This window comes from Typopeltis vanoorti, chromosome 3 (assembly GCF_054136105.1).
Source record: "Typopeltis vanoorti isolate ZY-2024b chromosome 3, IOZ_Tvanoo_1.0, whole genome shotgun sequence".
NCBI lineage: Eukaryota > Metazoa > Arthropoda > Arachnida > Uropygi > Thelyphonidae > Typopeltis > Typopeltis vanoorti.
The window spans coordinates 141,460,833-141,481,677 of NC_143551.1; the positions used below are offsets into that span (position 1 = coordinate 141,460,833).

General features: G+C 34.5%; 1 protein-coding gene across 1 annotated transcript in view; it reads left to right on the forward strand.

Moving 5' to 3' along the window:
* The window catches only part of LOC150108618 (vacuolar protein sorting-associated protein 26B-like), a 184,945-nt gene extending 164,712 nt beyond the window's left edge, over positions 1 to 20,233 (forward strand). The window contains exons 7-8 of the mRNA XM_090416076.1: positions 131 to 273; positions 18,361 to 20,233. Coding sequence (XP_090272202.1) covers positions 131 to 273; positions 18,361 to 18,438 — 221 coding nt within the window. The 3' untranslated portion in view covers positions 18,439 to 20,233. The remainder of the gene's footprint in view (positions 1 to 130; positions 274 to 18,360) is intronic.
* Positions 20,234 to 20,845: the final 612 nt, after the last annotated feature.

The following is a 20,845-nucleotide window of genomic DNA, read 5'->3' on the forward strand; positions in this document are numbered from 1 at the left end:
TCATGTAGATTTAGTTCTAGAATTGATTTAATTAAAACTTTGAAACTTTTCTCATTTTGTTTAGAGATGAATTAATTTCAAAACTGGATTAATTAGAGGAATTACTGATATTCCTTCATTGTGATTTCAGGTGAATCTATTCCAATAAGAGTGTTTTTAGCAGGCTATGATTTGACTCCAACTATGAAGGATATAAATAAAAAGTTCTCTGTAAGATACTATCTGAATCTTGTTCTTGTAGATGAAGAAGACCGAAGATACTTCAAGCAACAGGTTTTTTATTATTTTTAGTTGTTTTTTTTTTTAAATGCACATATTTAAAATCATCAGACATCAATAGCTGATATTTCTGCTTTTTTAGGCATCTCCATGGAATCTTTCATTATGAATCACTTGCACTATTTTCACACAATTATCATACTTTTCCTTGTGCTTATACACCAATAAGCACTTGCAGCCACCTTAGGTAACCCATTTCACCAATTCGCCATCATCCAGGCAAAAAAAAAAAAAAAAAACTACAAGGGTACTAGTCCTTATTAGTACCCTTGCTACCCACACTCTTACTTAATTTCGAGGTTCTCTCCCTTACTTATCCCATGTATTAACCTTTGACATTGGTCTGTTTCTATCATCATGCCTCCTCCTATTTGCCTATTAACTAGTCTTTATAACCCACAGACCTTCAATCTCTTCTCATAGAAATTCTATAGACCTCTTAGTCAGCTTACAATTTGAAGTAAATAGGCAGACAGTATGGACAAAAGATAATGGCTGCTAGTTTGTGGAAAAGTACAGCTTGTAATCTTTTTTTTTATCCTAAATTTATGCATTTTAGGATAAAAAAAAAATTTACAAGCTGTGTACCATATTGAAACTAGAGATTTGGGGATGGTGGTAGATAAAGTTCAGAGGCCATATTGCTAAGGTTGCCGAGTTAGCTCATAGGATTACTGTTATTGATGAACACAGTTACAAAGATAAGGAGGGTATCATTTCTCTTTATTAAGCATTGATATATCCACATATGAATTACTGTGCTCATTAATCCAGATGGTCTGTGGAGTGATGCCTATGATGACACTATATTGAGAGTCTGAGTTGCACAAGTTGGTTGATAGTAGAAAAAAGGAGAATATGATAGACTTAAGGTACTAAAAGAGTTTTATAAGATTGATGCAGAGGAAATATTTCAGCACTAAGCTAGAAGGGGCAGAACAAGAGGAACATACAAAATGCAGAACAAACCTTGGAAAGTAAAAGTGCAGTAGCAAGGGTGCGAGGACTAGATTTTTTGCTTATTGCGTGTTGAATGGGTTGTTGTGAATGCTTTTGAGGTCAAGGTGAGATATATGATAGTGTGGATAATTTGGGTCTCCCATGATGAGTCTTCAAACTCCATGGAGGTGCCTGTGTAATAATAATATGATAAATAGAATATAGATAAATAGCATATAGAATGCTAGTAAGATCCGTATCTTACTTGTTGGTTGTCACTTTTCTGCTTATATGCTAAGCTTCATTATGTGAATGTATGAAATCATTTAGATAGGAGAAAGGATTCTATTTGTAGGATGATTGTATTTGAGTGGATTCAAATTAAGCATTTAAAGGGACTGCTGATCTATGAAGTGTCGTTGTGAAGAATCTGAGAAACAAGCATTTTTAAGGTGGAAAGTGAGGCGTGTGTGTGTCTGTGTGTTGATCAGGTGAGTAACTTGTGCAAATAAGAAAGGATAAATGGGATCAGAAAGGTGACTGCTTGTACTTAGATGATCCAAAATATAGATTAGATGTATATGGATCATTGCTGCTGGGATTAGGGGACGAATTTCTTGAAAAGGATTTCTCTAAGCTTATGATTGATAACTATCCTTATGGTAATCCCAGAGATATCAAAAATAAAGGCAGGAAGTTTGCAGCATTGATCAGGATGAAATAGTCACTTCATGATTTCATGAAATATTCATATTGGCATTTTGTGTGACTTGGCTGATAGAGTATGATACTTTTAGAGATTAAATTCAAAGATATGTTATTTTTAAGGAAGACAAAGAAAATAGAAAGTGGAGGATGATAATATTAATTCTGACAAAAGTGGAAGTTTAGGATAAGAACATTAGCAAATTCCATTCCCCTCCCCCCCCACACTCCTATTTCCTCTTAAAAAGACCTATCTTTCAGTTCAGCTCTGTGAACCTATCCTACTCTGTCAAGTAGGAAAGCATGGAAAACTTCAAGAGAAGTCTGCAGTGCATGTGAAATGTGAATGTTGCTTTACTTGACTGGTTTCTTACATTTAGGAGGAGGACAAATTTCATGCAGTTTGTGTTTAAATGTATTAATAAAATCAAGAGCTGCATGAAGAGCCTGCATTTGTCCAGAGAATTTCTGGACAAATGCAGGCCCTTGGGTAGTACTGCTGCTATACTGATCATCTTTGTTCTTCTCAACTTTCTGGTATCACATTTAGACAATATACTAACTGCTCTCCTAACCACACTATTATTCTTCCTATCTCAGTATGGTACTCCTGTATGGGCAGAGGTATCATACTGAGATGAAAACAGTTCACTTGTTTCATACTGTGTTGGGTAAAAAGGTGCTGGCATCAGTTGCTTCAGTCTTAATTTCTTCCCATAAGTTGTCTCAGCAATTGCCTCAAATCTTTTTTTTTAACTTTCTCTATCACCTTTGAAATTATTCCTGCTATCAGAACCAATTCAGATGCAGCCATGTTCCTTTCACTGTTATCCATCTTCCATGAAGTACAATAAGGTGGATAACAGCCTTTGAATGAAAGGCACATGGCTACATCTGAATTGGTTCAAATTGGTAAAAAGTTTGAGGTCATATGTCTGTAAATTTCATGTTTCTCTGGTTGATTTTGTTTTGTGGAATGAAATACCTAAGATTTTCAGAAAGGGGAAACCTTACTCATCACTGTATAAGATCAATGAACTTATCTCTGTGTTCAAATCCCAGACAGGATCTGAATGCAGGTCTTCCTAACTGAAAGGCAGATATGACATCTTCATTACTGTACTAAGGAGATACCATACCGAGATAGGAAGAATGATAGTGTAGTTCCTGGAAATTGTATCCATCCACTTCTTCATTTGTCACACTTCTGATAATAAATTTGCCCTTTTTTTTTTTTTACCATACTTCACTCTACCCCTTTCATCTACCAGTTTGTTCAATTGTCCTTTCATCCCTATGCATTTCACTTTTCAATCTTGCCGAGTAAATGCCCACCTGCTTCCAAACAATAGTTCTTGATTTCTTTCACCACCATTCTCACATATCGGCACTTTTGTTCACCACATTCAACTTTGTTTGTTCTGTTTCTAATCTAGTAGCAAGGCTTATACGTTGGTTAGACATAACTAGTAATTAGTTTACGGAATTAACAATGCCCAATTGTCCTACTTTGGCCAAACAGGCAGAACAACAAATATCAGGATTTCAGAACACAAAGACTACATCCGGTTTCACCAGTACAGCCGCACTGGGCTGGCAGACCATGCCTTAGATACCCACCATAAAATTCGTTGGAAGAAGAAAAAAAATAATTCATCGCAGCAAGTTTAAATACGAAAGATTATTCAAAGAATCTTCAGCAGCTCTAAAAAACGTTCCTAACCTCAACAAATTTGGGTGCATGAAACTACCCCAAATTTGAGACTTACATTATGAGAACTTCAGCCTAACTGCCAAGACTACCAAATTAGCCCGCAAGAGGGCACCATTAGGACTTTAGGAACAATATTAGTTTCTTGCTTTCTTCCTCATTTGCTTTGTGTTAGTGCCTGCATGCACATACCATATCTTTATGTTCCTGAAGATGGCAATGTGACTTAGCCGAAATATAGAAGTTATTCATTAAAGTTACCTTTAATTAATATACTTTATGTGTTGTTAATTCTGTAAACTAATTACCAGTTGTTTCTAATCTATTCTTATCACACTTTTCAGATAGCTTAATATTTCATCCTCATCACTTTTTTTTCTCAGCCTAAAGATTTGGTACATCTTTAGATGTGCCAGAGCATAAAGCAGTTTTCACATGTAATCCACCTTCATTTCACAAACTAGCAGGAAATGCACTGGCCTCATAGCTTTAATTTCTTTGGTCATAATTCTAATGCATCCATTCAAACCGATTGACCAGGTCAAATCTATTGCAAAACTTTCTCCACATTTAACTTTTTGGACAGCTTCCTACAGGTGTCATTTTGAATACAACTTACTACCACAAAGTGTAGATGTTATGTTATTGGAAGGCTAAACAAAATGATATTATTATTGTTATTATCTGAGGCCTCCAGAGAGTCAAGGACTCATCGAGGGAGGCTGTAAATTACCCAACCCAGCTATCATACCTTCCCTTAAATTATTTACACTAGATGCACTCACTATCCCTAAGGGCAAATTATTCCACTCACTCACTTCTCTCTGGAAGAAAAACCTAGCTCTTACCCCTTTCTTGACTGAGAACAACCTTCCATGGATCCTTCCTTCCATGGATGCTCTCGTGTTCCCCCCCCCCACACCTTCCAGATAACAAAACATTTCATTTGAAATGCTATAACACCCATTCAAAAGTTTGTAGACCTCTATCATATCATCCCTCTTTCTCCTGTTAACCAGTCTGCAATCCACATACTCGCAATTTGTCCTCATAATCTAAATCCCATAATCCAGATATAATCTTTAACTCTTCTTTGCACCTTTCTTCAGCTTCTTTATTCCCTTGGAAACTGGGAGATTAAATCTACGCACAGTAATCTAGATGTGGTCTTATCAAAGCATTATAAAGAGGCAAAATTACTTCCTTATCCTTACATGTCCAACATAGCAATTATCCTCTGAGTTGTATTTGCAACTTTTGCTATGTGACCTTTGAACTTTAAATACTTATCCACCAATACACCAAGATCCCTTGCCTCCTCAGTTTCTTGTAGCATAACCCTGCTAATATAATATGCCGCTGGAACTCTAATCATGCCAAAGTGTATAACTTTATACTTGCTGACATTAAACTGATAGCCATTTTCGTTTTCCCAGATTTCCAGTCTAATTCAAATCATTTTATAATTGCTGAATATCAGTAGCATCCCTGATTGCCCTGCCTATCTTTGCATCATCAGGAAATAATTGCAAATCTGATGATAGACCCTGCTTGATGTCATTAATGTATAGATTGAACAATAATTGCCCAAAGACTGAGGTACCCTGAGGTACACCACTGGTTACCTTAAATTTGGCAGATTCACATCCCCTGTATACCACTTTTTGATATCTGTCTGTCAACCATCCTCTGATCCAAGTCAATAGATTATATTCCAATCCCATATTCTCCAGTTTACACAACAGCCGATTGTGTGGTATCCTATCAAATGCCTTAGAAAAATCCAACATTATCACAGTGTATCCGTTCCCTTTATCCAACTCAACCGTAACATTGTTATAAAATATGAGCAAATTGCTAAAACATGACATTCCTTTAGTAAACCCATGCTGTTCTCTGACATGTATAGAATGCTTGTCTACCCATTTCTGTATGTGAGTTTTTACCAACTTCTCTAAAATCTTCACTACCACACCAGAGATACTAATAGGTCAGTAGTTAGACACATCAGTTTTTGCACCACCCTTGTGCAATGGAACTATCATACATTCCTTCCATTTCTGTGGTATCATTCCTGAGTTGAGACTCGAGTTATACAAATGTGTGAAAGGCCTAGCCAATTCAGCTGAACATTCCTTTAGCAAACAGGCTGATATTCCATCTGTTCCTATTGGTAAATTCTTATCCAGGTTATGCAAGAGCTCTTCAACCTCATTTTCATGAACCTCTAACCCTTCATCCAATGTAGCAGTAGCACTATGTTATTGCATACACCTGGTTGATATATCTTAGCAAAGTGAGCACTCATTAACAGAACAATCTCCTTAGTATCTGACACTCATGTACCAAATTTATTCTTTCATATTCATTCTTTCTTTTGCTTGCAGCATAACAATAAAATTCTTTTAGATTGTCTTTAGCTTGTATGGGCAATTTCTTTTCATACTCTGTTTTAGCTTTTCTCACAATACTCGTTACTTTTTTGGCCTGAGCTTTATATATTTCATAACTCCTTTCTTTTTCTCACAATATTCTCTCCACATCATCTTCTTCTTGTGTATCTCTTGCTTAATAAGGCTGCACATCCATTTCACTCCCAACCTATTTATTCTTCGAACACTAGTGATACATTGAGATACCATCTCATTCAAGCACTTTATGAATGTAAAAAAAAAAAATGTAAATGTATAAATAGAAAAAAATTATAGTCTGAAACTAAAATTAATCATTTGAACACAACATACTCAAAAGATAAAAACACTTATTTGTCAATTTACTGTTTACATTTTAACATAAGTAAATGAATTTCATATACATGCATGAAATCTTTTATATTTAATTTGATCATCATTATTTTAAGAGACAAATATTTAATGAAGGATAAAACATGCATTTTTTTTTTATTTTTATTAACTTGCAAGTCACCTTATTTTGAATAGTTTGGTAGAAGCTGCAGTACTCAGAGCATAGACTAATATTAGATTTCAGAGTAGGTTTAGATTTGCTTAACATGCTATCAGATCTTAAGAACTTATTTGAAGACTCCCATTTATAAATGAGACTGATACAATTTTGAATAACTTAACAGCATATCGTCCATCTTATGCCATCAAGAAATTGGAAGTTATTATTATTATGCGAGCACCTCGAGAGAGTTTGAAGATTCATTACTCAAAACCCAAACTATCCACGCATTATTTATCATATCTCTCCTTGAATCAATTAACAGGCAAAGAACTCGACTGTCTCTGGCAATACATTACATTCATTCACCACTTTCCAAGTTAAAAATGTAGTCCTCACACTCCTAACAACACTTACTCAACTTCCAGGGATGACGTCTTGTTCTCCCTCCCCACGTGTAGCGAGTGCAGAAATACTTCCTCTGCATTAATCCTATAAAATCCTTTAAATAACTTAAATGTTTTTATCATATCCCCTCTTTTTCACCCATCAACCAACTTCTGCAACCCACAAACCCTCAATCTATCCTCATAGAGAGAGTATTCCATAGACCACTTGTCTCTGGATCCTCTCTACTGCTTCCTCATCCCCAAGAAACTCTGGCAACTAGATCTGAGCACAGAATAATCCAGATGTGGGTGTATTAAGGCCTTATAAAGAGGAATAGCAATTTCCTTCTCTCTATTTACTTGTCATGTTCAGTAGGCATGTAATCCTATTGAAGGATTAATCCTATCTTGGCAACTTTAGCAATATGCCCTCTGAACTTCAACTGTATCTACTATCGCCCCAAAATCTTTAGTTTCATCTATTTCCTGGAGTATGGTTCCATCAATTTAGTACACAGCTTGTAATCTATTTATCCCAAAATTTATAACTTTTTGTTACTCTGCCCAATTTTGCATCATCATTAAACGTCTGAATATTTTCCTTCAGATTACTTCCTATATCATTTATGTACAAATTAAACAGTAACAGACCTAACATTACACCCATAAATCACCTGGATTCTGCTCTTCCATATACCACATTTTATCTATCCATCAGCCACCTTCATAACTATTATCATATCCAACCGCATTTGTTCTAATTTTAGTCAAGTTCCATGTTCTCTCAAATGCCTTTGCAAAATCTAGCAGAATCATCATGTAGCCATTCCCCTTTATCCAGCTCAGTAATCATTCTGTTATAAAAATTTAGTAAATTAGTAAGGCATGACCGACCTTCACAAAGCCATGTTGCCCTTCGTAGAGTATTACCATATTTTTTGCTTTGTGAGACACACTGTTATATTAGACACAACATTTTTCATATTGAATTTTTGGGAGAAAAAAAAATTCTTTGCAGTATAAGACACATGAATTATGCATCAAATTTTTCATGTAAAATTTTTTAAAAATTTTAATACATGTATTATCTGCCATGTTGTACCATCATTTTTTATTTTGTGTGTTTGATATGATAGTACCACAGTTTTCATGTGGTACTATCATATCCTGTACACTCCTTGAGGGTACATGGCAGGAATTTGATGATGATGTATTATCTGCCAGGACGTCCTGACCACACCTTCTTTATCCATAACTTCTTCCCTTCCTCATCCATCCATCCTTTTGAATGAATATGAATGCAAATGCCTTTGAGAAGTTTTTCTTTTAAAAATTAAAAAAGGTGTCAATTTTGTTCCATCTGCACAGCACAATAAAACTACAGTATTCATGACCAGAAATATTAACAATAATTTTTTTTAAATCTTTGAAGTCAACAGCCTTGTTCAAGGGTGCATCAGAAGTCAGAGCCACTTCATCATCCATATTAGCAATCTGTGAAAGTTCAAAATTGTTTTGTTTTTTAATATTTAAGATAAATCTGTGAAACTCAATAACTTTATTATCTAATTCGTCTGGCATTTTTTGTGATATTTTTGTTTATGCACACATACATAAATCATTTTTCTTCAGAAATCTAAAGCACTATGATGGCGACCCCTTAAAATTGATGATATTACTTTCTCTTGCCAATAACTTTGCTCATTGAATAATAATTTTTGTAGATACACAGCAATCTGATATTCTTTGATCCATTATCCAAGATTTTAATTAATTTTTAATTTCTGGCTATTTTGCCATTTTTCTGCAGAGATTGTATTTTTTAGAATTTGCTTTATTAATTGCTGCTCTTGTTTCCTCCAAGTTCGTATAATTTTTTCTGTAGGCAGAGGCCTAAAGTGCTGCTCTGCTGCCCTATTGCCATCTTTTTTTTTGCATGCTCAATCACAATCGTATAGCTGTATCTGTGCTTCATAGAATTCATGGGTTATAAAAAAAATGTAAATATAATAATGTATTGATTGCTATTTTAAATGCATGACTATTAATGACTGTACAACTATTCAAACTGATCACGCATTACCAACAAGTGATGGTGCATTGTAACTGCACATATATAAAAAAACACATCGGTGTATAACACACACTGTAATATGCACTGGTTCATAAGACACATCCTAATTTTCAGATCAATTTTAGGTACAAAAAAGCACGTCTTATAAGGCAAAAAATACAGTATCTTATCTACCCATTCTTGAATTTTCTTTCTAACTAGCTGTTGAAGTACTTTTATCACTACTCCTGAGATGATGATTGACCTATAATTTGCTCCTACAGTCTTAGAGCTCCCTTATGCAAAGGAATTATTTTCCTTTGAACTCTGTTAGAGCTGAGACTTAAAGAGCCTAGTCAGAGACATTGCCAGCTTCCTTGCTCCTTCTTGTAAAATGCTGGTATCCCATCTAATCCCATGGCTGTATTTATATTGAGATTCTGCAGTATCCTAAGAATCTCCAGTTCATTCACCTGTTTCCACACCAGTCCCTGTCACATTGATCATAGCAGTAACCTCACTTGAATGATATATCCTTGCAAAGTGGTTTCTCAGTAATAGCTCAACTGTTTTTTCTGCCTTTGTCACCTCACCATTGTCAGCACTCATTATCCTTCTGTAGTCGTTCTTCCTCTTACTTGCCATGTAGTGAAAGAAACTCTTTGGGATTTCAATAATAATAAATTTAGTTTAATCCTTTATCCAAGTGTAAGCAAACAAAGTTTTGCGCCTGAAGTATCTTCAGGACTGAGGCAACTCGTAAAGGTGGACCAAGCTCTTATCACTCCTTGTCTCAGTATCTCCCATAAAAAACCAGTCTAACCAAGTGAAAAAAAAAAAAAACTTACATCTTTGGGATTTCCTTTGCATGTGTGGCTAGATTCTTCTGATAATCTGATTTTGCCTTCTTACCATACTGATACCCTTTCTTGCCTTGACCCTTGTGCTGTTCATGAACTTCCTAGTCACCTTTTCTTTATATACCCTACACAACAATTTTTCTTTTTGCAGCTCATGCTTAATGAAACTAGTCGTCCATCTAGTTCCTACCTGATTAACCCTCCTGACCTTAGGTATGCAATCTGGCATTGCTTCCTTCAGATGCCCCTTATCTCCCATTCACTACTAACATCTTTCCCTTGCAGGGCTTTATGCCATGCCACAGCTCCAAGCTTCCTCCTGGGTTTGTCATAATCACCTGCCTTGTAATTTCACATATACCCCTTCTCAACAGAATATTCCATACTTTACAATATCCCAAGTCAAGATTTCATGCTCACTCTCCTCAATTGGAAGCAACACGAGCAACTTGGTTATGGATAGCTCATCTGATCTTGTAACCAGATAAATACTCTCATATTCTTAGTCCCCCCTCCATCATATGCTGCCTGAAGTAATTATCTCTCAGTAGGTGTTATAAATTTCATTTTCTTCCTGTCATGATCTTTTTTTTCCCCTTCCAATCTGTATCTCCATAATTGAAGTTCCCCATAATAATTACTTGACCTACACTCGTACTAATTTTCTGATATGTCTTACTGCTCATTTCTGGAAACCCCTGGCCTATAGCAGCACCCAACCATAAATTTTGCCTTCTTGTCTTCAATCTTACATCAGACTACTTCAAAAAGAACAGCTACCTTCCCTGTCTGTCTCCTATTCATTTTGGCTACATTTCATCTGCTTGTCATCATTAGTATCCCTTTTCCATCTTCTCTTCTTTATCCTCTCTGAAAACATTAAATCCTTCACGTTCTACCTCATAACTGCATCATTTGCTGTTAGCAAAGTCTCACAAATGCCTATAACTTTTGGCTAGGTTGTACTAACAGTGCCAAAAACTTCTCCCTCTTTTCCTGATACTTCTGGCATTAGTATGTAGACACTGACATTGCTTTAGGCTCCCATCAACCTTTTCTTCCTGAATTGACTACTGTATTCAATATTGTTGCTTGAAAGACTAGACTCCACATTTGTTAGTCATTCTCACACTTGCTTGCCTTCACACAGGCATACACACTCTCTTACCTGTATCCACCCTAATTGCTTAAGTCTTCCTGACTTTGTGCCTTCAGCACTCTTGTCGGTGAACAGAAACTGTCTAGATACCTGATACCAAAACCAGACCAACAGCATTATACAAATCCTTCTTTCCATCAAACTCAAAACCCTAGGTTCACAAATCCTACATCATTCTTTCTGCACAACCTGCATATTGATTTGTTTGGTATCAGTGTCTCCCACTGAGTTCGCCTCTATCATGGTGTTATAGGATGCTTACAATCTCATCTTCTCACTCATTACTTCATCCAGCAACTCTTTCACATCCTCCCTCATAGAATACTTCTTACCTCTCAGGTTATTAGTACCAACCATGACAATTAATTCTTTCACATTATTTTTTTTGCATCTGGATAGCATCACTAATTGACTTTTGTGGCAGGAAAACAGATTTTGCTACTTTCATTAAGTACTCCTCTGATCATAGAATCTCCATACAAAATTGTCTCTTTACCTTGTTTCTATCATTTATTCATGTGGTCTTGATACATCTCGGACCTCCTGCTTCTTTCTCTTCTCAGCTCTTTTAATCCTCTTTACATTTCTGCAGTTTTTTGGTTTTGCACTTTGCCCTGGGAAGGATAATAACATGCAAGTGCACTATTTTGTTATTTAGTCCACTTCATCTCCTGAATTTCTACCGCCACATATTCAACATGATTTCTAACATTAACATTTTTCCAGTCTGCCATTGATACTGTCTACTCTACTAACATGTGCTTCGTTCTCTCCATCCAACTAATACTCACTCTTAAAACATTTATTGTACACTTGCTTGTCAATTTTGCTCTCCTTCTATAAATTCTTCATCTTTCTCAGTGAATACATCTCACACACACTACACAACAAATTGATGTAAATTCAATTCATCCAACAATGACATCTTTGCTGCCATTGTTATACCACACATGTCAAGAGACAATATGGTCTCCATACTGTCATTTACAATTTTTTTTAAATCTGTTATATATTTATGGGTTTGTACATATACACAATCTCCACTTTATTTCATTAAAGTGCTCCATCTTTTTATTTACAAGTGATCTAAGATTAACTAAATAATACTGAAAGATATTATTTGAATAACACCTGAGCTTCAAAAATCAGATAACAGGTATTGTTATTTCATTTTAGTAATTGGCAACTGCTTGAAGTATTGGGTTTATGTGAACTGAAATTGAACTGTGGAATTTGAATCTAGCAATTTTATTACAATACTGAAGTAGACGTTGCAGGATTGTATTGAATCACAGAAAAATATGAAGAATTTGGAGAATGAATGGAAAATAGATGATGTTAAGCGATTTGTTATTAAAATTATTATTAATAATGTTAATAACATTTCTGTTGATATTAGACTCGTTCAAACTACTGAACTTAATTTTTAAAACTGTATTTGAAGAAATTTTTATTTATAGCTACAGAAGCTAATTGATAATTTTACCATGGTTGAATGGAGTAAAACTTACTTCACAGGTTGGACATCATTGGGGAACTTCCTCATCAAATGATTATTGGAATTTGGATGAAAGGACATAAATAGGGTTGCTGTAATCTGAAGGGTGTGATACTAATAGCAGCACCAGTTTCGGTAACTGGTATGCATTATTAGAAAACTTCTTTTTAAAAGTAACTATCTGGATCTTCTAGTAAACATAAGTTCTCAGCATTTCCCCCCCCCCCCCCCCCAAAAAAAAAAAACCAAGAAACCTTTCTTTTAGTGTTGTATGGTGATCAGCATTCATTTTAGAAATTAGGGACTTTACAACTGTGCTATAAATAACTATTAATTTTCCGACATTTCGACCTTCATATTAGTCATCATCTGGAGTATATACAAGGACAAGCTGAGTTACATTTCACACAGTAAGCTAAAGAAACAATGATTTGATCACCGGTTATTTTACTGACATGACCTCTAGTGAAAAAAAAAAAAAATAGAGATAAAATTACAAATTAATTAATTACTTAGAAACTACATCAAAGCTAAATTCTGTTTAAGATAACATGAGAAAAACATTCTTTCTTATAGATAGTTTTCTTACAGTAACAATGATGTCCTATTTTTAACATTACAATTGTTATATTAGATTTTAGGATTCTGGATTATCTACAGTCTTGTTTATAGTTAACTCTTAGGGAGACAGGTTCCGTGGGTAGAATATGTGCCTTCCATATGCTTGGGATTTTTAGACCATCATTATTGTTCAGATTGGGGTGGTTGATAAGAATCTCACAGGCTTCCTTAAATTTGCATTCATACCATGTTTTGGTGTGATGTAAACAACTAATGCTTTTCCAGTCAATTCTATGTAAGGTGTTAAGGGCATGATCAGAAAGGCCAGCTTCACCATAGTTATTATATTTAATGTGTCATTTATGTTCCTTTTGTCTGATAGGAATTGCATGTCCTGTTTCCCCTATATATGGTAGATTACAGGTGCAATAAATACGGTATACTCCAGGGTGGGCCAGCAGAGGGAGTGAGTCTTTGGATGAGTTGAGTAAGCTTTTTAATTTTGCAGGAGGTTTAAAGGTGGCTTTGAGGTTGTATTTCTATAGTATTCTGTTTATTTTATCTGATGTCCCTTTAATGTAAGGAATGGTTATAGTTTTATTGTAATCTGGTTTATCTTTGTTTTTTATTGAGGTCTTGTAGAGAATTTTGTTAATAGTGTTTTGGCTGTAACCATTTTTTAGAAAAGTATTGCTGATAACTTTTGAATTCATCTTTTAGTGCTTGTTCGTTGGAGCAGATCTTCAAAGCCCTGTTTTTTAGAGTATTAATGACACCTAGTTTTTGTGTTGGGTGGTGGAAGGAGTTTGTGTATATATTGGCCAGTATGTGTCACTTTCCGGTAAACAGTGAAGGAAAGACTGCCAGAAGGAAGACGTGTGGCAAATGTATCTAGAAACGAAAGTGTGTTCTGTTTTTCAATCTCAATTGTGAACTGTATGCATTTGTGTTGTTTGTTTAGGTGGCTAAGGAAAATGTCTAGTGTCTGGGGGCCAGATCGCAAAAACATCGTCAACGTATCTATGCCAGACTTAATATTAACCCCATTAATATAATACAGCATTGGATATCTAATCATGCCCACAATTCCAGCCTATTCAAATCATACTGCATATCAGCAGCATTCCTGATTACCTTACCCTATCTTTGCATCATCAGTAATTAGCTGTAGGTTGCTTGTCAAATCCTTCCCAATATCATTAATGTATAGATTGAATAACAGTGGACCAAGCACTGATCCTTGTAGTACACCACTGGTTACTTTAAATGTTGCAGACTCACATCTCCCATATACTAATATACTACTTTTTGATATCTCTCAGTCAGCCATCCTCTTATCTACTCTAATATTCTATAATTCAAACTCATATTCTTCAATTTATGCAACAATCTATCATATTGTATTCTGTCAAAACCCTAGAAAAAATCCAAAAGTATCATGGTGTATTCATTCCCCTTGTCTAGTTCAATGGTAACATTGTTATAGAATTGAACAAGTTACTAAAACATGACCTTCCCTTAGTAAACCCATGTTGTTCATTGCAAAATAGAGATTCACTGTCAACCCAATTCTGAATGCAAGCCCTAACCAATTTTTCCAAAGTTTTCACCACTTTTCCCGAGACACTAATTGGTTAATAGTTGGATACATCGGTCTTTGCACCACCCCTTATACGGTGGAATTACCATACATTCTTTCTATTCCTGCAGAATCTTCTGTTCTGAGACTCATTAAACAGCCTGGTCAAAGGAATAGCCAGTTCAGCTGAACACACTCTTAGCACACGTGCTGATATTCCATCAGTCCCTATTGCTGAATTCTTATTTAGTTTGTGCAACAACTATAATACCTTGTCCTCAAACACTTGAATTTCTTCATCCAGTGAAGAGGTAACAGCTCAATGTTGTGTACACCAGGTTGATAGCGTTTAACAAAATGGGCACTCATTAGTTGAACAACCTCTTGTGCGTCTCTTACCCCTCATGCCATCTGCATTTAAAAGTTATTCTTTCATATTCATTCTTTCTTTTACTTGCAGCATATTGATAGAATTCTTGTGGGTTGTCTTTAGCAAGCAGAGTCAGTTTTTCATACTCAGAACTTTTCTTTCCATACAAAAGTTGTGACTATTCTAACCTGCTGCTTATAATTTTCATAATGCACATCATCCTTATGCACAGTGTTTCTTCCACATCATTCTTTTCTTACAGATCTCTTGCTTGAGATTACACATCCATTTAACTCCTACCATATTTATTCTTTGAACTCTTGGGGGACACTCTGATATCACATCATTTAAGTATTGTTTAAATACTTCCCATACACTGTCAATATTTTTCCCATCCATCAACCGATCCCATTCCACTGAACCCAGTATACTCCTCAATTGGTCATAATTTCCTGCTTTGTAGTTCAGCATGTAACCTTTTCTGAATGGAACATTCATAAACTTGGTCACTTCTCAAGTGAGTATCATTGTCACCAACACCAGAGGCAGATTAGTTACATCTTTAACTGAAACACTCACTGAGACTACAGTGTGTTTCAAAAAGAATGACCCAATTTCAAATAATTATATTTAATAATGAAAATGTGGTACAGTTACAAAATAAATTACGAAGTATGAAGTAAGGCCTAAAGTTTCACTCGCCACAATTACAAATGTTCAATGTGCCCTCCACCTGCTGCACGGACAACATCAAGCTGATAGCTGAATTCATCCCAAACACATCTGAGCGTGTCTTCTGTCACAGAATTTACTGCAGCCATGATTCTGGTTCTGAGCTCATCCAAGTCAGCGGGTAATGGAGGAATATAAACACAGTCTTTTACATATCCCCATAAAAAAGAAGTCACAAGGTGTGCTGTCTGGAGATCTTGGAGGCCAAGAGTGTAGTGCCAGGTCATGTTGTCCCGTGCGTCCAATCCATCGCTGAGGCAATGTTTCATTTAGAAACTGACGAACTTGGAGGTTCCAATGTGGCAGTGCTCCGTCATGCTGAAAAATGTAATCTTCACATTCTTCATTCAGCTGTGGAAGTAGCCAATTTTCAAATCGGGACATTCTTTTTGAAACACCCTGTATAATCAAATCTAACACTCTTTGACCTACAGTTCCTTCTGTCATATGCTTCTTGAGGAAGTTGTCCCGCAACAGCTCAATAAATGCATTTTCATTCTTCTCCTGAGAATCTACTGCTATACAATCAATATTTGGATAATTATTCTCCCATTATGATTACTCTTTTCGTGCTCATCTCTTGTCTATTTGGTGATGCATTTCTTCATCATTAGCAACCAATCCACCAGATCTGTAACAACATCACACTATGTAATTGATCTTGTTAGATTCCACCTCACACCATAGCTTCAAACTCACCTCCACATGAAATACGTTTAGTAGTAGTAGTAGTACTACAATCATAGGTTTCAACTCTAACTGGATTCAAGTCGTGATATCATTAGCAGCTTGCCTTCCCCCTCCTCTCCTATTCTGTCTATCCTTCCTAAAAATAGTGTACCCTTTACACTCGATACCAGTTAGTATGTCTGATTTTGATAGCCAGATCTCACTAATGCCTACAATCTGAGGTCCTAATATATTGACTAAGGCAACATGCACTACCCCTTTGTATGTCTGCATGGCACAGTTGGACAACTTGCAGATCTCTATTCTTCTGCCTTATACATAGACATCTTTGCACATTTAGATGGGTTCAAACCAGATGAACACAAAGTTGAAATTGTTTTCTCCTCCTCATCAACATTTCCATGACAAAGCCCATTCCTGTCATTAACATAGTTATATAACATTGTTGTTCTTACACTCACATTCTCACTATTCCTCCTTTTATATGAACCTTAAGTAAGAGAGCATGTAAAATATCCAGCAATACAGACAAAAGAACCCAAGAGCTCAATTACATTAGTTCATCCTACCGAAGAATAGTTATAACAGAATTTTGGTCAACAAAATCCCATGTCACCCCCCCCCCCCCCAAACAACCAGAAGAATATAAGTTTTGGAGGAGCAGTAATTCTCCCCCTGTATTTGGTTAGTCACAGACAAGGTTAGGTTAGTCACTTCTATCCCCACAGTAAAATTTCTAATATTCTTAGGCTTCCAAAATTCCACTATTTTCTTGGCATTTACAAGACTACCTGTGCTTAAGAGGGAGGGAAATGCAAATCAGGATTGACAGTACATACAATGTAAACTAAACACAAAATATTGTAGAGGTGAATTGAAGTGATCTGCATAGATTACAGTTGCTACTCGAGTGTTCCGAGTCAGCAAAAATGATAAAACATCCACAACAGTGAAACAAGGCATGCAATCAAGTATGGTCCTCTCTCATGAAATAGTCAGCTCACATGGAAAACATTACGCATAGTGCCACTAACCATCAATTGTACACACAGCATAAGTGTACATTCCACTGTTAGTCTTTTGCAGATATGTACATTGTGATTGTTACTTGTTTGTAGTTTTTTTGTTTCTTTTTCACTATATCTTCCTGATGTAAAACAATTATTTCATGAAACTAGTTGAGTATCCAAATAAACATTTTATTTTACTGTCAGGTTAATTTATGTTATTTAATACCAGCATTACAATTTTTTTTTTTCATAATGTTTAACAAAAATGTTATTGCTTTTTTTTTTTTTATTCTGTATTCATTTATTGAGAACCTCTGTAGCTTAGTTTTGGTGATGCACTTTGGTTGGAAAGTCATGGATATGAATCTTGTCTAGGATGAAAACCTTTATCAGGCTTTTCATTTGAAAGTAAGTTAGCTGTTCTCATCTAAAAGTAGCAGGGCTTTCCCTCCTGAAAACTGGCTTTTCATTTCTCACAAAGCAGCCAGAAGAACACATACAGTTTACAGTCATAATAACTATGTAGGTTGGATTAACTTCCCTATCAGAGTATTAAGTGTAGGTTTTCAAAGAAGCCAAGTTACTTGGTCATGAGAGACCACTACAAGAGAAAACCAGATTTGTTTTGTAAGAATGTAATTCTGATTATATGATAATAGTAACTAGTAAATTGCTTACCAAGCATGCATTCTTCGAGAAATTTTCATTCTGGGAACATCATGTAGGAACCAATTAAAAACCAATCATACATAGATTGCAGTGGGGAGGATAAGTGGAGAATTATTGTTCATGTAATGTTACATTTTAGAAATAGGTGCATTGCTTATCTGATATTGTGTAATATTCAAGTAGAGCTTAACTGAAAAATTAAATATGCAATTTGTATTAGATGAAAGTTTGTTAATCACTTTTTTTTAACAGGAAATAATTCTTTGGAGAAAAGGTGAGCGTACAAGAAAGACAATCCATCAGTCACCACAAACAGTCCCAGCAAAGTAGCATTTACTTGTATTATAGAAATGCTGTTTTCCCATTACATTTTAGTCCAAAGAGAAGTGTCAGGTGCAGTTTTGAGTGTTACTCCATGAAACAAAGGATTCCTTTGAGCATATGAGTTTTAAAAATACCATACTGTGAAAAGCAGGCAGATTTTGCCTAATCTGTCATAGCAATTTTGTATGTATATTTTAATTTGATATGTAAATAGATCTTATAAACTTCTACAAAGTAAATAATTCCATTTTTCTTTCTGGTGTATTAATGTACTGAACACTGATTAGCTTTTCCAGGCTTTATGAAATCCGTTTTCACTTGAAAGGCCAAATCAGGTTTAAAATTGAAGTTGTACACAATGGCTTTCTTACTCTTCAAATTAATTTGATATTAAAATTCTAATATTATTCTAGTTAAGAATGCTATTAAAAGCAATTTACTGTTAAGTGCAGCATTTTTTGTTTTTTAGGATTAACCATTTTTAGATGTGATTTCTTGTAAGAATGAATCATCCATATCAAGAAAATAGACTGATTTAAACCTGAACTTTCTCATATTTTAGTTAATGCAGAAATTTTTTCATTTTTTTTTAATAGAAGTTTTGCAACAAAATAAGCACATGTTAATTGGGAGAGGGGGGGGGGATTCTTCTAAATAACTGTATTTTCATATTCACATATTAGTGCATGTATGTGCACAGTTGTGGGCAAAATAAGGTTTGCATATTCTTCCATATAATTCCAGAATACTCCAGATATTTTTTGGAATATTGCATCTCTGACATTTTCCTAGCCAGGAACTTATTTTGAATGCTGAAGATAAGAAAAAATATAGTATGACAATTTGTGGAAATCTGCATTTTATTTGTTTTATAAGTTAAATGGTTATGACTTGGAATGGTGCAAATAATGCTCAGTTGTTATTGGTGAATTATATTTTAATCAAGATGTTGGACTTGTTGAAATAAATTTAAAAATGATTAATCTCATTTTTCTTGTTAATATGTTGAGAAACAGTGATAGCTTTTGCCTTATCTAATTGTCATTTGTAATTTATCAGCTAGTATTACTACTTTTTGGTATCACTCCTAGAAAAGACTTTTTTATTTTGCCTTATTAGCTTTTATGCTTACCAACTATACTATTATTCTAATTTTTTTCAGTATTTGTGGGAAAGCAAATTTACATTTTTTTTTTTTATTTGGTGTTCAATCTTAGTTCTCTACAATGTTGCATTAAGTGTGAAATTTTTTATCAAAATATACTAATAAATAATGCAGGATTCAGTAATTTTAACTGATTTCACATCATCACACTGGCCCATTTAGCATAATTTGCTTTAGTACAATGGATTGTTAGGGTATTTATTTTTGTTATTGATAGGAAAAAAAGCCAAATGGTTCAAAATAATTTATTTGAATTATGATAAGTACAGTTTTGAATGGCTTAACATGATTCAAATCAATTTAGTTAAATATATTAAATATTAAAAGTTAATACAATTAACTTTAAATATTATAATTAAAAGTTGATATTTAGTTTAATATATTAAAAGACAAGCAAGTTTTATTTTCACGTGTAATCTGTCTTGTCATTATCACCTCAGCTTGTATAACTTTTTTAAATTTTGTATCACTCTTTGATGGTATCCAAATAAGTAAAATAATGTGTTGTAAAAAAAAAAAAAAAAAGGGGTTTGAAAGTTACATGAAATGTGCCAAAATTGTTTTTCATTTAGTTTTTTTTTTTTTTAAACAGTAGTACACTCTTATTGATTGCTTTATTAAATTATCACTTCACTGTATTAGCGTATTATTTTTACTTATATTAATAATTGTTGGATTCATTAAGCAGTTATGTAACTTTTATATCCCATATATCCAAATTTGCATTTCACTTACACACACACACACACACACACACACACACACACCAGTGATATAATAGTGTTTAACAGTGGTGTATTTAGCTGGGAAGCATTCCATGCTTAACAACATATTGTTGTATTGGAATTTAAGACTGATTTCATAAGCAAATAGTCACTGGAATATAGAGGATATTTCTGTATCCAACTGCACATTCCGAATATTTGCAAAAAATATTAATAATAATAATAATAATAAAGATAACTTCAGTAGAATAATAACGATGTCCTATTTGAAAATTTATTTTCACATTTTACATTACTTTTGACTGAGTGAAATTGTCTGTTATATTCAGCCAATAACTATTAACAGGAATCTGCTGTTATTAGTCATTGACCTTTTTTGATAGACATAAGCAAAGATCAGATTGAGTAATTAATAAGTAAAAATTCAACTATATGTTTATATAAAAGATTGTCAGGTTTATATGTCCAGCAATGTATATAATACTAATGGACAATAACATCTGTTTCATTAACTTGATAGAAA